This window comes from Populus nigra, chromosome 4 (genome assembly GCF_951802175.1).
Source record: "Populus nigra chromosome 4, ddPopNigr1.1, whole genome shotgun sequence".
In the NCBI taxonomy this organism is placed as follows: domain Eukaryota; kingdom Viridiplantae; phylum Streptophyta; class Magnoliopsida; order Malpighiales; family Salicaceae; genus Populus; species Populus nigra.
Window position 1 is genome coordinate 20,302,765 of NC_084855.1, and position 18,722 is coordinate 20,321,486.

An 18,722-nucleotide genomic window follows, 5' to 3' on the forward strand; every position below is an offset into this window, starting at 1 on the left:
TAACTATGGTCATAAGTAGTTTAACTTAAAATTTCGATGACTAATTTCGCAGTGTAATTATAACACTAAGTATATATGCTTTGTCGAACCATGGTAGTTCTTAACATTATAGTCATTGATTTTTTGAATAAGATTTTGAAACTCTTTTCAAAATTCATTCAATATTGACCAAGGATTTCACCACCAATACTATTTAAGAATAGATGAAATATTTTTTCTAATTCATATAAAGTGATTAATTCTCTCTTGATTATTCGAATACATTCATATAGTTTTATGTTTTACTCAATATCTACCCGTTTGTTACTCTCGATTAGGATAACATGTGATTAAGATCAAATCATAACACTCTATATATAAGACAACTCAGTGATCTCAAGTTTAAGGATCACTTACACAATTATCACGGAATTTTTTCTATAGACTTATGTCATTTCTCCGTATATAATTTTCTTGGGGGTCAGTTCATTACATATGTCATCTGATAAGCACCTGCATATTAGTTTCAAAGATCTCTCATATCTCAATTTATAAGAGGAAAGAGTATAATTTGCACCGGTATCAAGAACAATAATTAATGTACAATCTTAGGAGAACTTTAACCAGAAATATTTAGAAATAATACTTTGATGTAATAGAAATTTCATAATTATAATAACTATATAATTACCTTTATAAAACATTTTTGTTGCATAAATTTTATTTTTATTTTAAATTTAATAATTAAATATTAGATTTATTAATCAAATATAAATAGATATTAAAGATTAAAAAATTATTAATAATAAATATATTTTATATAAATAAAATCAGTGACTGCATGGCATATTCATGAACAGCCGGGTAAAACGCATTGACTCATATTAAATCGGTTGCTTGGTGAATTTTTCTTTTCCAACTTCGCAGTTGTTTAGAAGGCATGAAGGTTCGTCTGTATGGTAGAAAGTGGAGACGTACAAATTTATGTCAGCACAGCTATGCTAGGATTTAGGAATGAAAACCTCATTGCATTTTTTTTAATTCGCCTGATTCAGCTGCTTGCTTTAGGATCTATAGCCGTAAATACGATTTCTGATGCTTCATCATGAATATCTGAATTTTACAAGAGGTGGGAATCACTCCATGATACTGTGAGAGATTGTTCTTGGCCACATGGACTTTTTACACTCTCAAGTGTCAGAGTAGAAATTAGAATGGACTCGGTAATTTACACTGATTATCACTACATTCAACCAATTCCTGAAACAAACTTTTACAGTCTCAGCCAGCCCTATTCACCCAAAAAAAGAGAGAAGTTTTTTCAAAGAAAGGTCAATCATAGGGCATTAGTCTAGAATCGTTACTATTTTGACAGGGATATTATTGAAAAATAAAAAGAAAAGAAACAAAACAAAATGGTCAAAACATGCGATTAATTGTCCGCAACTGATGTGGAATTACAGACAACAATCCACCGACTGTATCTCTTTAGCAGCACCTAGAAAAACATTGCATCGATGCAAGTCCAATAACCAACCACAAGGCACTTTTTTATATATATCAAATATCAATCTGGCCTTCTAACCCGCCCCTTTAGGATCCACCGTCACCACCACTCACTGAAGCACTTTTGAGACTACCCCTGCTCCAACTGTTCTACCTCCTTCCCTCAAGGCAAACCTTTGTCCTGCCATATCAAGAACATGCAATGTATTCAATGCACAGTAACAAGGCTACAGCCCCTGGTCAACATCAACAGCGACAATAACAGCACATTTATCGTGTGCAGAATTTGGCACAAGCACTTTCAAGTACACAAGCCATTTGAAAAACAGAAATAAAATCAGTGCATGGACAAACCACGACTTTCTTTCAGACTTAAGACACAACAAGTTTCTTCATTCAGCCATGCAACAGTAGGTCTGATTGTAATATGTCAATTGCCAATTTCAGATTTGATGTGCCCAAGAATTTAACACAAAAGATAATAACAATCAAAAGGAAAATGCCTTTTAAAGTTGCATGGCAGGAGCAGGTTATTGCATCCAAGGAAGATCAATAGGTAACTTGAACCAGAAAATCAGAATGAGGGTTCTAGTTGAACACACCTTTTTCAAGAGGAACTGGTAAGATTAGCTCAAAGATTGCGGTCACGTTGTCCCCGGGCATGACCATCTTAACATTTTCTGGCAACTCTACTTTTCCAGTGATATCTGCAGTTCGCAAGTAAAACTGAGGTCTGTAGTTGGAGAAAAACGCAGTATGACGCCCTCCTTCATCCTTCGTGAGGGAGTATATTTCTGCCTCAAATCTCTTGTAAGTTTTCACAGTTCCAGGCTTGGCAATAACCTACATGATGAGTGGAAACAAGATGATAAACGCAAGCCTATATTGATTCAAACATCAATATACATCATATTTTTAATAAGATTCTTTCATGCGATTAATCCATTGATCAATAATGACCATAATGATGCCAACTGAAGTGGATATTAAATGAGATACCAATTTTACATAGTATCTACCACAAGGATCAAATATTTTTGGTTCAAAATTACACAGATCCAAGTAATAAGAATTTGTGCACTTTATAAATTTGATAAAAATGAATCTAGAATGAATTTATAAATTTGATGAAATGAAATCTAGAATAAAAAAAAAAAAAAAAACATTGTTTCCATTCTCTCATTAACCTTGCCTGCCACTTACCTGCCCACGTTGCACATCTTCTCGTTTCAAACCACGAAGGAGAAGACCCACATTGTCTCCAGCCTAATAAGATAAGCATACCAGTCGTTTAATAACCGCTGTAAAGAAGAATCTGAGGCCTAAATAGTAAATAGTGCTCAGGCTGTTGACTTACCTGTCCTTGATCCAACAATTTCTTGAACATCTCAACACCAGTCACTGTAGTTCTCTTAGGACCTTCCTGCAAATAAAAGTCTTAGTATAAGGAGCACAATAATATGCAGCGCACTCTCACTCAAATTTCACAGCCAGACTAAACTTAAGCACAACAGCCTCCAGACTTGTTGGTTAATATTCAAAGGAGTCTTACAGTAAATCACAGCCCAATAAATTTATGGATAGAAGTAAATGGGGATGCTTGACAAGCAATAAAAAAAAGAAGGTTAGATGAACTTTTACTTTTGATAGTCCCAAAATTTCAACTTCTTCACCAACTTTGATGGTCCCTTGTTCAACACGTCCAGTTGCAACCGTTCCACGTCCCTTCAATAAATGTAAACATTCAAATTAAAGGAGCAGCATTCCAGAGAGCACATCTTTTTTCATGTACAAGCAAAAAATATTTTACAAGAATATCAATTGAAGAATGAGACAGGCATTAGTTCCAGTTTACTGCAAATAAGACATGACATGATGAAGAAAGGACATTCCAAGTCAAAACATCTTAAATATAAAACCATGGTGAGAGTTTTGTATGAAGAAAAGAAGGGAATTTACAGCACTATCAATTGGGTTACCTATTTGCTCACCAGCCTATTTCAGATTAGGAAAGAGTTTCCCAATCAAACTAAGGAAATGAAATCCCAAAACAATGAAGAAAACACTAAAAGGTGCTGCAGTCATGCAGTTAATTCTTGAGAACAAATAATCTAGACACAATATGCATTATCTGCCTATTTTACCTGAATTGAGAAAACATCTTCTATTGGCATCAAGAAAGGCTTTTCGAGTTGACGCACAGGGTCAGGAATGTATTCATCCACAGCATCCATCAACTTTAAAATGGCTTTCTTGCCTATTTCCTCATTTGTACCCTGTAAAGCAGACAATGCCGATCCTCGAACAATAGGGATTTCATCTCCAGGAAACTTGTAGAAACTAAGTAGTTCTGTAAAAAAAAATGTTAGTGAAGAGCTTGTGGCAAAAAGATAAAAAGAAAATCAAACAAAAGCAAGAATAACTTTCCATAAACATCATCTACAAAGGACAATACCTCGGACTTCCATTTCCACAAGCTCTATTAACTCTGGATCTGATACAACATCAACTTTATTCAGAAAGCACACGAGTGATGGTACACCAACCTAGCCAAAGCATTCGGAAAAGCGAGTTCAAGGTTGGATCATCAAATACATGTAAAATGGAAAACTAAATATGCTTTAGATTCTAACAGAAGATGCCCACCTGGCGAGCAAGCAAAATATGTTCCTTTGTTTGTGGCATGGGCCCATCAGCAGCAGATACAACCAGAATTCCGCCATCCATTTGAGCAGCTCCAGTAATCATATTCTGCAAATAATTAGATTCATCACCAGGTAAAGCATCCATAATACAGTTTAAGAGAATTAGATTACTTAACCAGCAAATTCTGAGCAATTGCTCAAAAATATCAGATTTTTCTGAAAAAATTCAGAGATTGTCACATCCGAAATAACTTCTCAATCCAAATTTCATAACATGACCAAAACTTTCTTCACCAGTATTTCTAATGTATAACTGCCAGCAGTTTACGTAGGTCCAGTAAAATAATAGTCAAAACATTATTCATGGATGCAAGGTTCCTGAAAAGAACATGAAATTATCCTTGTCATGCATTCATCAGTCTTGCTACATATTTCGAGAACCTCCCGCATATTTAACTCTTTACATACAATAATTGCGACAACGCAAATTGAGCCTAGCATGTTATGCAGCCAAAGAATCCAAAAATTGAAATGAATCTTCATTTTTCATTCAATAATAAACTAAATTCATGACTTACTTTAACATAATCTGCATGTCCAGGGCAGTCCACATGGGCATAGTGACGCTTAGCAGTTTCATACTCCACGTGGGCCTGCAACATCATATTAAAAGATTAGAATAAAAACCACATATATATATTAAAAGGAAAAGGCAAGACCACAAAAATAATAATCCATACTTGGCATATCCAAAATGATAAATGTAGCACCAATTAAAGTGTTATAAAAAAATGAATTTAGTATATGAAATGCATGCAGAAAATAAGGTAAGGGGAGGGGAGGGGAGGGGAGGTCATTCCAACCGTTGCAATCGTAATTCCTCTCTTTTTCTCTTCGGGGGCCTTGTCAATTTCATCAAAAGCAATGGCCTTGGCTTTCCCTTCTTCTGCTAGCACCTAAACACAAACAAACACTTAAGGTCCTACCCAATCGAATGTTCCAAACTTTCAGAACCAGGAAAATGCATGAGCAAACCAAACCTTTGTAATAGCAGCAGTCAAGGTAGTCTTGCCATGATCAACATGTCCAATTGTTCCCACATTCACATGAGGTTTACTGTCAGCACAAAAAAACAACAAATTATACAATCAACAATCTATTCAAGTCACTCCTTTTCTTCATTCTTTCACCAGCTACCCCATTCCTTCATCATCATTTTCCCCCTCTATTTCCTGATGGGCTAGCACAAAAATTCATCAATGTTGGCTTTCTCTTTTCACCCAGATAAACTTAAAACAAGGCTAAAAAACCAAAGAAAAAGAAAACAATATCACGAATTTTGTTTTTCTCCCTCGAATCTTTTGTCTACAAAAAGAGAGAATCTTCGGAAGAAAACCGAAAAAATTCTAGAAAATAATAAAAGGAGGGAGAAAATAAAGTAAACTTACGTTCTGGTGAAGGTGGCCATGGATCTCCACCATGGAGAAGAAGAGGTTCTGTCATTTGACGAGAGAAGAGATTCGGTAAGGGAGGATGGCGATCCTCGGCAGCAGCAGTAGAATTGTGAGGAGAATGGTAAAAGTCGCTTCGAGTTAGGGTTTCTAAGGGCCAAAGAAGCCATCTGGGTTCTATTCAGAAACGAAATGTCAGAGAGAGAGAGAGATTTGCTGTTCCAGTGGCTTGGGGTTTTAGGGGTTTTGGTTCTTCCACCTTTTCATGTCAAAACCATGAGCCCGACCCGATTCCATATTTTGTGGCCCATTTCAGGCAGCCTGAGGCCTCATGCTCTTTGTTTGGGTTATTGGTACCCGCGCTACGCTAGCACGCTTTAAACAAAAAGAAGAGAAATTTAATTATTCAGTAATGGTCTCAACTAACTAAATAATTTTTCTTTTTTTGAATCATATGGTAAAAAACAAAAAGGAAAAAGTAATATATATATATATATATATATATATATATATTATTGATCAATGAGGACCAAAATAAAAAAAAAAAAGTTAAAAACAATAAATTTTTTATAAAAAAACTAAGAATAAAAATTAAATTGAAAACACAATTACATGATAAAAACTTAAACCAATAAAATATTTTAATATGTTTTTTTACATAAAAATAATAAATATAAATAAATAAAAAACTATTTTTAGAGAGGCTTTACTTGCGCACATTTGTGCATCTATCTAGTGTGGTATATATATATATATATATATATATATATATATATATATATATATATATAATTTTTATTTTTTAAAAAAAAAATTCTGATTTAAACATTTTAAAATCATAAAAAAACAATAATAAAAATATCAATTTAATTTAATTTTTTAGATGAATTACATTTTTAATTAATATCTAAAAGCATAAATTACCATACTCCAAAACATTTACTTCAAGGAGAAAAAAAGAAAAAAAAAGAAAAGAGAATGAGGCAAGACATGGGTCATTATATCTATCTTTCACGACAAATTTGTTGTCTTCGCTTTTCAGCAAAGTCTAAGTCGGAGCAATTTGAGTATCATATACTCTAAAGATCGGAGAATTTTTCTGATTGGCAATTATAGCTTTTGATCCCTTGCAAATTGCCATGGCTCTTAAATTTTCTGCCATGGCCTTCATTTTCTCATTCCTGCCTACTGTTATTATGCCTTTGAAATTCAGCTATCCTGCCGTTTTCAATTTCGGTGATTCAAATTCAGACACCGGTGGTCTAGTTGCTGGTCTTGCCTTTCCCGTTGGGCCTCCCAATGGACAAACCTACTTCCAGCAGCCACGTGGGCGGTTCTGTGATGGCCGCTTGATCATCGATTTTTTAAGTAATGCATCTATCTCATCATCAACTTCTTGCTTTTACATCTTTAATCTCCTACAATCGCATGCGCTTATTTTTGCAGTGGATGCCATGGACCGACAGTTTCTGAATCCATATTTGGATTCTGTGGGAGCTCCTAACTTTCAGAAGGGGTGTAACTTTGCAACAGGAGGATCTACTATACTTCCTGCAAATGCTGCTTCGACATGTCCCTTTTCATTTGGAGTGCAGGTGGCTCAGTTTGTCCGATTCAAGGACAGAGTTCTTCAATTGCTAGCCGAGGGTATTTTCTATATCTTTCGACTGATTTTAGCATGTGCAGAGAATGCTTTTCGCTAATGGAGATATATTAATTGTTCTAGACAAGGAATTTCAGAAGTACCTCCCTCTAGAAGATTATTTCATGCAAGGCGTTTACATGTTCGACACGGGTCAGAATGATATCGACGGCGCGTTTTATTCGAAATCAGAGGACCAAGTGATAGCCTCTTTTCCAACCATTTTATCAGAGTTTGAAGCTGGAATTAAGGTTGTAATCCTTCATTCTGTTTGTTTTTTTTTTTCAAAATAGTACTTGGGAGAATAGCTTAATTGTGGCACTAACCTTTCTCTTCTTTAATTTTTGGTGTTCTTCAGAGACTATATACCGCCGGCGCTCGAAATTTCTGGGTTCATAATACAGGACCTCTTGGCTGCTTACCTAGAATCATTGCAACATTTGGGAAAAACCCATCAAAGCTTGACCAGCCTGTATGTGTTGATTCACATAACCGTGCAGCTAATGTTTTCAACTCACAACTGCTTGATCTTTGCACAAAGTTTCAGGGGCAATTCCCAGATGCTAATGTCACTTATGTGGACATTTTCTCAATAAAAATGAAACTCATTGCAGATTTTTCACAATATGGTAAGTAATAAGTTGTAGTTGGTTTCACTCAATCTCCCCACAACATTACCTTTTCATGCACTTGCAAAATCTGATGAACCATGCTTCCAGGATTCAAACATTCGCTAGCAGCTTGCTGTGGATATGGCGGGCCGCCATTGAATTTTGACAACAGAATTGCTTGCGGTCAAACCAAGGTTCTTAATGGCAGCAAAGTGACTGGGAGCCCTTGCAACGACACAGCTGAATACGTTAATTGGGATGGAAATCATTATACAGAAGCTGCAAATCGATATGTTTCGGAGCAAATATTGGCAGGAAATTACTCCAACCAATTGCCTCTCTCAATAAATACTCCTGCTCTTACAACATCCATGTTCGTCGACTCCAAACTATTATATTAAAGGATAATTGCAAAAAAAACTCCACTAGTTTTTTCAAGAAGACGTTAGTAACTGTAATCTCTGAATGATCTTCATACCCAAGACCACTCCTCCTGTCACAGCATCAACTCTGAAGAGAAGAAGAGAAGTTAGCTACAGTGATGCTTTGAATTTAAACAAATGACCGTTGCCATGAAGACTGCTACAAAACGCATCGTTTCGATTTTGTTTAAAGGAAAGAAACTCACTGGCTTGGAACGACAGCGTTTGTTTCGGCAATGTTAAGCCAATACACACCGTTTTTATCTCGTTAAATTGTTAAGTCATGAATGTTCTTTTTCTGTTGCTAAGGCTGGAAAATCTAGAAGAAAGTCTGCTATATATATTGTAACAATCTCCTTGTCAGGAGGTTATGAAAACAAAAATGATGAAATGAACGTACCCTGTGATTAAGGAGATTCCAGCATCTCGTCTCTTCTCTCTGTCTCTCTCTCTCATGTTATTTTTCATTTTTTCTATCCTTCGAAGGAATACCTTTTCCTTCCACCAAGTTTCTTCTCCAATAGCTTCATCTAACTTTCCTATAGTTCTTCTTGGATTTAATTCAAGTTGGAACTCTTACTATCCAAAGCGTTCCAATTAATACCAGAGCAGATCTTTGAACTCAAAAGATGGTCTCTGATACAAGCTCCCATGATTTTAAGAAGTTAGAGGATTCTCTAGAATCAGTTAATAAGGAGCAGTTCCTTAAAAGGTTATTAGAAGGTTACGGTCAGAAACTAGAAAACACCAGGTCCAATCATGAAAAGAAAATTGGAAGAATCTCGTTAGTGGGTTCGCATTCCAACAAAGCTCTCTCTTACAGAAACTACACTTGCCTGTTGGAGAATCAAGTACAAGCATGGTGTAATATCCCACCTCGGTGGGTAAGGGAATGATAACTGGTCTTATGAAGAGTGTTGGTTGCTGACTTGTCATGCGCGTTTGAAGACCATGCGGGTTGGCAACCCTGGAATGGGAGGGACCCAAAGCGGACAGTATATATGACAGGTGTGGGCCGCTGTGCTACTCTGTCATATGCGTTTTGGGACGTCAGACTCAGAAGTGGGTTCGCATTACCAGGAACAAAACTGTGAGGGCGGTAAGGTCCAAAGCGGACAATATATGGTAGGTTGGGCCGAGCTGTTACATTTGGTATCAGAGCCGAGGACGACTCATCTTAAGGTGGAGGGATGGTGATATCCCACATCGGAAGCAAGCGTCCAGAGCCAGGCCTTATTAGTAGTGCTGGTTGCTGACTTATCATACGCGTTTGAAAACCGTGCGGGTCGGCAACCCTAGGATAAAAGGGACCCAAAGCGGACAGTATATGACAGGTGTGGGTAGCTGCGCTACTCTACCATGCGCGTTTTGGGGCGCCAGACTTAGAAGTGGGCTCGCATCACCAAGAACAAAACCGTGAGGGCAGTAAGGCTCAAAGCGGACAATATATAGTAGGTTGGGTCGGGCTGTTACACATGAGGACTCAAGGTACTCATAATCTTGGTTTTTCACTCAATGTCTGTTGTAAATATGGAGATAATCTCCCCCATTATAAGGTTTTTAAATCTAAGCGTCACTTTCCTATTTTTGATGGGGATGATGTTTATTATGGCTCTATAAGTTCGATCAATACTTCAAGATTGAAGAGATTCCAAAGGGTGATAAGCTCAAATTGGCCACTTATTATCTGGAAGGGAAAGCATTGTATTGGCACCAAAATTTTATGAGCATAGAAAACCAAGTTGTTACATGGAATAATTATGTTGAGGCACTATATTGTAGATTTGGTGGCTAAAAAGACCCCTTAGAAAAGCTCAAGGACTTAAAAACATGAGGGTGACTTAGAGACCTATATCTAGGATTTCGATATACTTTGGAATAGAACTGAGATTACTAAGAAACAAGCTTTGGTTTTCTTCTTGGGAGGTTTGGAAGTGGGGATAAAAAATTTGGTGAAAATGTTTCAGCCCAAGGCTTTGTATTAGGCTTACAATCTAATGAGATTACAAACTAATATCCTATCTCACAGACGTTCCCTACAAAGTCCTACTAAACACTTAACCTTAACCAACAATTTCATTGCCCAAACCAGAATTAATTCCCTTCCCACATTTCATAAAAATACATTATACTTCACCACCCTTACCCTAAACACACATTACAATCACCCAGGAACCCTATTAACTTAAACTTTCTAAAACAACAATTAAACAAAACCCACTCAGTCCAAACATAACATGAAGTTGGATGAAAGGAGGACTTAGGGGCTATGTTTTTTGTGTGATGAGAAGTTTATCCTTGGGCATAGGTGTAAAACTAAGAGACTATATTTTATATGTATCATAAATGATGAAGAGGACACTGAAGAGGAAGACAACAACAAAGAAGATTATGTCCATGAAATCTCAACACCACTCATATCTCTTGATGCATTGGATGGTATTGTAGGGTTTCATAAACTTCAAGTCACAAGGAAGGTGGACAAACATTCTTAATTTATTATAGTGGATTCAGGTAGTACACATTATTTCATTTATACACAAATCTCCAATAGATTGTAATGTAACTTTAGTTTAATCAATCCTCTGATAGTATAGGCTGCTAATTGGGGCACCATGACTTGTACTACTATGTGTAAGGACTTTAGATGAAAGATACGAAGGGTATTATTCTTGATAGATATGTTTGTGATAGATCTAAATAATTGTGATATGGTACTTGGCATTCAATGGCTAGCCATGTTAGGTAACATGGCTTTTAACTACAAAGAACTATGAATGTCCATTAACTGGCATGGATAAAATGTGTTACTCAGGGGTGATAGTCCTACACCATCTGAGACTATTAGAATTGAACAAATAGAAGAATTGCTGAATAGTTAAACTCAAGTAACGGAGTTACTTTATGCAGTTTTAGTTTTTGAAATGTGAAGATAAGAAGTTGAGGTCAGCAACTACTTTACTTTCATGGCAAATGAAAGATACTTCTGACCTTGAAGCCTTGATATCTACCTATCAGGGAATATTTAAGGAACCTTAAGGTTTACCTCCCCTTAGAGGACATGATCATTCTAGTCCTCTCGAGATAGGAATTCAACATGTGAACCCAATGGATTACATGTATTATAGCCTACAGAAGGATGTTATCAAATAAATGGTAGAAGAGATGTTATAAGTAGGCATCATTCAATGAAGTAACAACCTATTTTCCTCGCATGTGGTGTTGGTTAAGAAGAATGATAGTTTATGAATGTTATGTGTTAATTACATGGCTTTAAATAAACTTAATGTCAAAGACAAGTTCCCTATACCTATAGTGGAAGAATTAGTTAGGGCCACTATCTTGACAAAAGTGGATTTAAGGGTAGGATACCATCAAATTCGTATGGCTCTTAATGATGTGTACAAAAAAACCTTCAGAACTCACAAAAGACACTATAAATTAATAGTGATGCCTTTTGACTTAATTAATACGCTAACTACTTTCCAAAGCCTAATTAATAATATTTTTAGGAATTATTTAAGAAAGTTCATTCTTATGTTCCTAGATGATAATCTAATCTATAACAAGTCACATGAAAATCATTTAGAGCATATGCAAATTGTCTTTGAAATTCTTATGGACCATAGTTTGTTATTCAAGAGAAGCAAATGTGTGTTTAGGAGTACACAAATTGAATATTCAAGCCATATAATCTCTAGAAAGGAAATGGCAATAGACCCTTAAAAGATCCAGACAATTTTGCATGGGCCAACACCTAAAACCATCAAGTAGCTAAAAGGATTCTTAGGTCTTGTAGGGTATTACAGAAGGTTTGTGAAAGGGATTAGGTCCATTTGTATGCCCCTTACACATCTACTAAGGAAGGACTCTTCTCTATGGAATGAAGAAGTTGTAACAGCTTTCAACTAGCTTAAAGAGATTATGACACACCTTTCAGTCTTAGCCCTACCCAACCCTAATAAGCTCTTTGTGGTAGAAGATGATGTCTCTAGGGTGGGAATTGGTACGATATTGATGCAAGAATGGCACTTTATAGCTTACATTAGCAAGCCATTACAGACAAAATAGCAAACTCTCTCTATTTATGAGAAGGAGTTATGACATTCCTGTTAGTAGTGACTAAATGGAAGCATTATCTTTTGGAGAGAATTTTCAAGATTCGTATATATCATAACAACCTTAACCATCTACTAGACCAAAAGTTAACTTTTCCTTCTCAACATTTGAGGTTATCTAAATTACTCGGTCTTGACTATGAGATAAAGTATAGGAAGGGAAATGAAAATATAGTTGTTAAAGCCTTATCTAGGGTGTTCAGTAGTTAATTAAATGCTTCAATTGTGTTATCTATATATACTAACCTCATGGAAAGAATTAAGAAGATTTAGGAGGAGGATAAGGGTGCGAAGTCCTTAATTTAAGACTTAGTAACAAACCCTGCATCTCACCCCCAGTATCAATGGAAGGACAATCTTCTTCGTAGAAAAAGAAAGCTGGTGGTGGGAAACAACCCTGATTTATAGAAGGAACTCATAGCTATGTATCATGGCTCTATTATTGGAGGACATTCAAGTTCTATAGTGACAACTAAGAGGGTTAGGGGACTTCTTTATTGGAAAGGACAACAAAAACACATTAGACAATATGTTAGAGAATGTTCGATTTACCAAAGGAATAAGATTGAAAATGTGAAGACACCAAGGCTACTACAACCATTGCTCATTCCCCAAGCTCCATTTATTAACATCAATATGGATTTTATTGAGGGCTTCTTTAAATCTAAAGGTAAAAAAATGGTCTTTGTAATGGTTGACAAGTTTAGTAAATATGTCCATTTTATGGCCCTACATCACCCTTATAAAACAACCTCTATGGTTAAATCTTTTATGGATAATGTGTTTAAGATCTATGGGTTTCCAACCACAATTGTAAGTGATAGGGACCCAATTTTCTTAAGTTAATTTTGGCAAAATCTCTTCAACAAACAGGAAGTTGACTTACACTATTCTAAAACATATCACCCCAAATCTGATGGGAAAATTGTGGTGAATAAATGCCTTTGACTTACACTATTCTATAACATATCACCCCAAATCTGATGGGAAAATTGTGGTGAATAAATGCCTTGAGAACTATCTTAGGTGTATGATAGATGAGCATCCTATAAGTGGTCTAGTTGATTCTTATTAGAAGAATGGTGATATAACACCAATTTTCATTCAGTAACACAATCTACTCCCTGTAAAATTCTATATGAGGTCAGTCCTTCTATTTATATTCCTTATATTCACAAAGATTCACTAGTAGCAACAGTAGATGAGTTCTTATCTACAAAGGAGAACATGCTCAATCAAATCAAGAAAAATCTATTAAATGCCCAGCATAGGATGATTCAGCAAGCCAACCATAAGCGCAGTGAAAGATCATTCAACACAAGAGATTCATTTTATTTAAAACTATAACCATATAGATATAAATCAATGTCAACCAAGGATTCACAGAAGTTGACAACAAAGTATTATGAACCTTATCTAATATTGGAAAAAAAATTGGCAAAGTGGCTTATAGATTAAACTGACCTCTATTAACTAAAATTCATCCTGCATTCCATGTATCGTAATTAAAAAAACCAATGGCAACAAGGTTGTTTAGGATCTTCCTACCACTCCTTTCAAGCAGGATCTCCAACCACAATTTGTTCTAGATAAATGTTTGGGGCGATGGGGAACTTAAGCTATGACAGAAGTCCTAGTGCATTGGAAGAATCACTCTCATGTAAATGCCACTTGGGAATTAACAGATGACTTCAAGATCAGATATCCATATTTTAACCTTGGGGGCAAGGTTGAATTACAATAAAGGCAATTGTCATATCATCAATTTTGAAGAGAAGAAGAGAAGTTAACTACAATGATGTTTTGAATTTATACAAATGATTGTTACCATAAAGATCGTTACAAAATGCACTATTTGGATTAATAAGGTACAATGTTTTAGCTAGTTCATGATGCAAAACATTTTGTTTAAAGGAAAGAAACTCACTGGTTTGGAACGACAACATTTGTTTCAATAATGTTAAGATAATACACACTTTTTTTTTATCTCTTTTGATTGTTAAGATATGAATGTTCTTATTTTGTTGCTAAGGCTGGAAAAGCTAGAAGAAAGTCTGATATATATATATATATATATATATATATATATATATATATATATATATATATGTATTGTAACAAACTCCTTCTCAGGAGGTTATGAAAACAGAAATGATGAAATGAATGTACTCCTGTGATTCAAGAGATTCCAAGATCTCATCTCTTCTCGCTTTTCTATTATTTTTCATTTTTTCTATCCTCTAAAGAATACAATTTCCTTCCATCCAAGTTTCTTCTATAACAACTCCATCTAACTTTCCTATAGTTCCTCCCGAATTTAATCCAAGTTGGACCTCTTACTATCCAACTTGCTCCACCTACTTTTGTCAGAATTATCAAACACAATTGAGGCAATAACTTTAGTAATCCCTATCTAACCTTGCTTGTACAATAACTCTTGCAAATTGGAAGCCCTAACTTGCTGCAAATTAGTTATATAAAAAACAAAACAAATCAAATCTAAAATATTCAACTTTCCCGACCTGTTTAGCCCATTTAACTGCATTGAAAAGGGTTCCTTGTACTATTATTCTTGTTGTGTAAGATTTGAACCCCTCTAAAGATATCTGTTATTTTAATATGCCATGTAGCCAATCAGTTGGTTACATGTGATATTATTATATTTATGTAAATACATATTTATTATTAATAAAGGCTTAATTTATCTTTAATATTCGTATAATATTGGATTAATGAATATAATATTTGATTTATGAATATAGAGTAAAGATAAAGTTAATGAGATAAAAATTCTTTGCAAATAAAATTATAAAGTTGTTATAATTATGAGATTTATATTGCATAAAAATATTGTTCCTAAAATGTTTTTGATTAATGTTATTTTAAATGTTGAACATTTATTAGAGCTTTATAGACTGGTACATATTATATTCTTTCTTTTATGAAAGGAAGCAGTTGTTCATATAAGCTGAGATATAAGAGATACTTAAAACTAATATGTAGGTGTTTATCATAAGACATGTACACTAAACTGACCTGTATGAGAATTCTAAATGAAGAGATCACCTATGGCAATGGAAAGGATTACATGATGGTTGTGTAAGTGATTCTTAGACTTAAGATCACTAAGTTATCTTATATAGAGAATGTTATGCTTTGATTCTGTTACATGTTATCTTAATTGAGGTAACGAAGGGACAAACATTAGGTATAACATGAACTATATGAAGATACTTGAGTGATCAAGAGAGGATTCATCATCCTAGGTGAATTAGGGAAAATATTCAATGTGTTCTCAAATAGTATTGATTAGAAATCCTTAGCCAAGGTAGAATGAGATTTGAAAAGATTTTCAAATCCTATTCAAACGATCAATGACTTCTATGTAAAGAACAAACATGATTAAACATGGCAGATATACTCTATACTTTAATGTTAAATTGAGATATTATTAATGAAATGATATTAATTACACTAAGAAACTGGTCACTGCAATGTTAAGTCTAACCTTTAATGATTTTTATAATATTTGAGGGATCATGACACATTGCTAGACGATGCACCTGATTTTCAAATATAAATTAATCAATTGTTGAATTGATAATAAATTAAATATTTTAATTTATTAATTCTATTTAATTAGAATTAGAATTTATATTTGTGTCAACATATTAGAAACATAATGGGTCACACATATTAATAACCACTAGTCAGAAATTAAACTAGGATACTTTAATTAAGTATGACTTGATTAAAATATATTTTAGAAATTAAGGATTATAATATAATTAATACATGTATTATATTAATATATGATTTTTCTAGATCTAGAAAAATCAAGGAAGGATTTGATTGAGTTAATTTCTAAAATTGTCTTAAATTAATATATGAATATTATTCAAGGGACAAATTGATATTTTATCAATTTATAGGATTTTTTGGATTTCTCTATAAATAGTAAGTTATGCCTCTTATTTTTGAGTGATTGTTAATAGGTCGATCATTTAATAAAAATAAACAATAAAAGTTTTTATATATATAAACACAAACCTACAAGAAAATACTCTTACCATTTTTTTAAGAAATCATTAAAAACCAAAGAAATAAAAATATCTATACAAAAAAATCAAACAACCACATAAAAATTATCTACACATGACAATCAAACATTTGTATACATGATCATCCCATCCTCCCAACCCTATTGTTGGGTATTGATTCCACTTTATCACCTTTCAAAATAGATCCCCAATGGCTTTACAACAAAACAAAGTGGATCCTAACCCTTTGAATATTTACAATATCTGTATAAAAACCCAATAAGTTCATGTTACTAGTTATACAGAACAAGTAAAAATCCATTTTGGGTTTGAGAATGACCTACTAGAGCTGGCACAATTGACCAAAATACTTTGGAAAAAAGTAATGCAATGTCAATACATCGAGTATATAGTGGCACATGCTCACACGCTCTACCATAATTGATGGTATATAGATTCACACACCAACAAGATAAATGAGTGTGACTCATAGGAATTGGTGTGACTTTATCTTTTTTTTTTCTATGCTAGTGATGAAGTCCATTACTATTCTAGAAGAAAGATTAGGGCTTGGAAATGTTTGTTTTATATTATTTCTCTCTCATTCCCTCTCACCTCCACTAGTTGCAGCTGCTATTGATTTTTTCATAGTAATGGATGGGCTGTTTGATAAAAAAAAAGGTTGTGAGGTAGTGTTGATGATTAACCATCAAGATAGAAATGGGAGGAGCCGTTGTGTTTCTTTGGGGTTGTCAATGAGATGGACATGGTTGTGTGGTTGATGGCGACATCAAAGCTTCTTCTGGTTGTCGATAATGGTTTGGTCAGTGACAATAGCGACAATGTTACTTTTGGAGGGGATGAAAGATGATCGCTTAGGTAAACACACCTTAAAAGGTTGACATGGCGCCTACAAGGTGTAAAGAGCATAAAATGAGGCAATGATAAATCAGTTATTAATCATGACCATATAGACTTTTAACGAGAGTATGAGATTTAATACATGCTAGCTTAAGGCAAAAACCATCAAGACACATCTAATTTCTCATACTAACCTAAAGTGATGTACATGCAAATAAGTGTCATGGAATGAGTGCATGGATATAAGTCCACATCCAATCTAATATGCATAATAATAAAATATATAAAAATAAAAAATAAACAAACAAACAAACAAGAGCACAAAAACTCATCAAATAAAATCACATAATATTGGTAAATATATAAAAATAAAAGGCATAACAAGCACATTATTTTTAAACAACCAAACTAAACCTAATCCATATTAATTCCTCAACAGAGTAGTCATTTTGTCACAAGAAAAATCTCAATGATCTTGATTTAGGTTTGGTAGGGGTATTGTTAAAAACATGAGTCACCACATAGTTTTATAATAGCTAGAAACCCTAACTAGTCTTTATATTTCTAGATAAAAGGTTAATTATGTAATAGAAAAGATAACTATCACCTATACATCATACCTAAGTTAAGATACATTGTTGTTTATCTTTGATGACAAAGAATGTGTTTGGTATTGTGGTAGCTGTTGTGGTTATGGTTTGAAAAAAGTTGTTTTATAAAAAGTACTTTTAATTGAGGTTGGTTTGAAAAAATAGGTATTTGGTTAAAACTATGGTTGAAATTGAGTTGAAAAAAAGTAGTTTAATGTGTTTGGTTAATAATGCTTTTGAAATTGAGGTTATAAAATAATTTTAAAAAATATATATTAATATTGATAGTTTTTAATTTAAATATTGTAGATTTAACTTTTGTTATTACATCATGAAATAAATAATACTTTATATAAAATATTTTTTATTGTTCCATTAAAATATCTACAATTACATCACGTATGAAATACATCCGACAAGGACTACAGTTTTTTTGGTTTTTTAAGCGCACAATAACATCAGGTAAAATATAATCAAGAACGAAATTGGGATTGCGATCAAATTCTGCAAATGCTACTTTATCAAGCGATCTCTGTCTAATTTATATAGTGTCATTAAATAATGTTAAACATTAGTTTTTTGAATAAAAAACAATTAAAAAATTAAAAATAATTTTTATTTTACTGGGTTGGACCTGGTTCAATGTATTTTAAGTTTTGAACCAGAACTGTATGCATGTTACACTGTTCATGCTAATTAATTAGCATGAACAGTGTAACATGGATACAGTGTACAGTGTATGCAAGTTACACTGTGCATGCTAATTAATTAGCATGCACAGTACGTAAATATGTGTTTCCCATTGTTTACTGTTGAAACAAAAGCAGTCTCCTACTGCTTCGCGATTATTGAGTTTG

At 34.0% G+C, this 18,722-nt stretch overlaps 2 protein-coding genes across 2 annotated transcripts; one reads left to right on the plus strand and one right to left on the minus strand.

The window, feature by feature from the left end:
- Positions 1–1,206: 1,206 nt before the first annotated feature.
- Positions 1,207–5,835, minus strand: LOC133690585 (elongation factor Tu, mitochondrial-like). The gene is made up of 12 exons (XM_062110808.1): positions 5,579–5,835; positions 5,171–5,246; positions 4,994–5,086; positions 4,709–4,783; positions 4,132–4,236; positions 3,941–4,031; positions 3,630–3,835; positions 3,127–3,210; positions 2,843–2,908; positions 2,689–2,751; positions 2,088–2,328; positions 1,207–1,666 (listed from the first exon to the last, which is right to left on the minus strand). The coding sequence occupies exons 1-12, from the start codon at positions 5,749–5,751 to the stop codon at positions 1,596–1,598; spliced, it is 1,344 nt and encodes a 447-aa protein (XP_061966792.1). The 5' UTR covers positions 5,752–5,835; the 3' UTR covers positions 1,207–1,595.
- Positions 5,836–6,626: 791 nt separating this feature from the next.
- Positions 6,627–8,680, plus strand: LOC133691857 (GDSL esterase/lipase At1g54790-like). Its single transcript, XM_062112472.1, has 5 exons — positions 6,627–6,949; positions 7,028–7,228; positions 7,308–7,474; positions 7,582–7,852; positions 7,943–8,680. Exons 1-5 carry the CDS (start codon positions 6,721–6,723, stop codon positions 8,233–8,235), a joined length of 1,161 nt encoding a protein of 386 aa, XP_061968456.1. The 5' UTR covers positions 6,627–6,720; the 3' UTR covers positions 8,236–8,680.
- The last annotated feature ends 10,042 nt before the right edge of the window (positions 8,681–18,722 follow it).

Excerpts from the sequence above, each read along its gene's own strand:
- LOC133690585 (XM_062110808.1), bottom strand. The coding sequence starts at position 5,751 with ATGGCTTCTTTGGCCCTTAGAAACCCTAACTCGAAGCGACTTTTACCA. Across the intron at positions 5,247-5,578 it reads ATGGCCACCTTCACCAGAAC|TAAACCTCATGTGAATGTGG; the intron begins GTAAGTTTACTT and ends TTGTGCTGACAG. Across the intron at positions 4,784-4,993 it reads GAGGAATTACGATTGCAACG|GCCCACGTGGAGTATGAAAC; the intron begins GTTGGAATGACC and ends ATGATGTTGCAG.
- LOC133691857 (XM_062112472.1), top strand. The coding sequence starts at position 6,721 with ATGGCTCTTAAATTTTCTGCCATGGCCTTCATTTTCTCATTCCTGCCT. Across the intron at positions 7,475-7,581 it reads AGTTTGAAGCTGGAATTAAG|AGACTATATACCGCCGGCGC; the intron begins GTTGTAATCCTT and ends GGTGTTCTTCAG. Across the intron at positions 7,853-7,942 it reads TGCAGATTTTTCACAATATG|GATTCAAACATTCGCTAGCA; the intron begins GTAAGTAATAAG and ends CCATGCTTCCAG.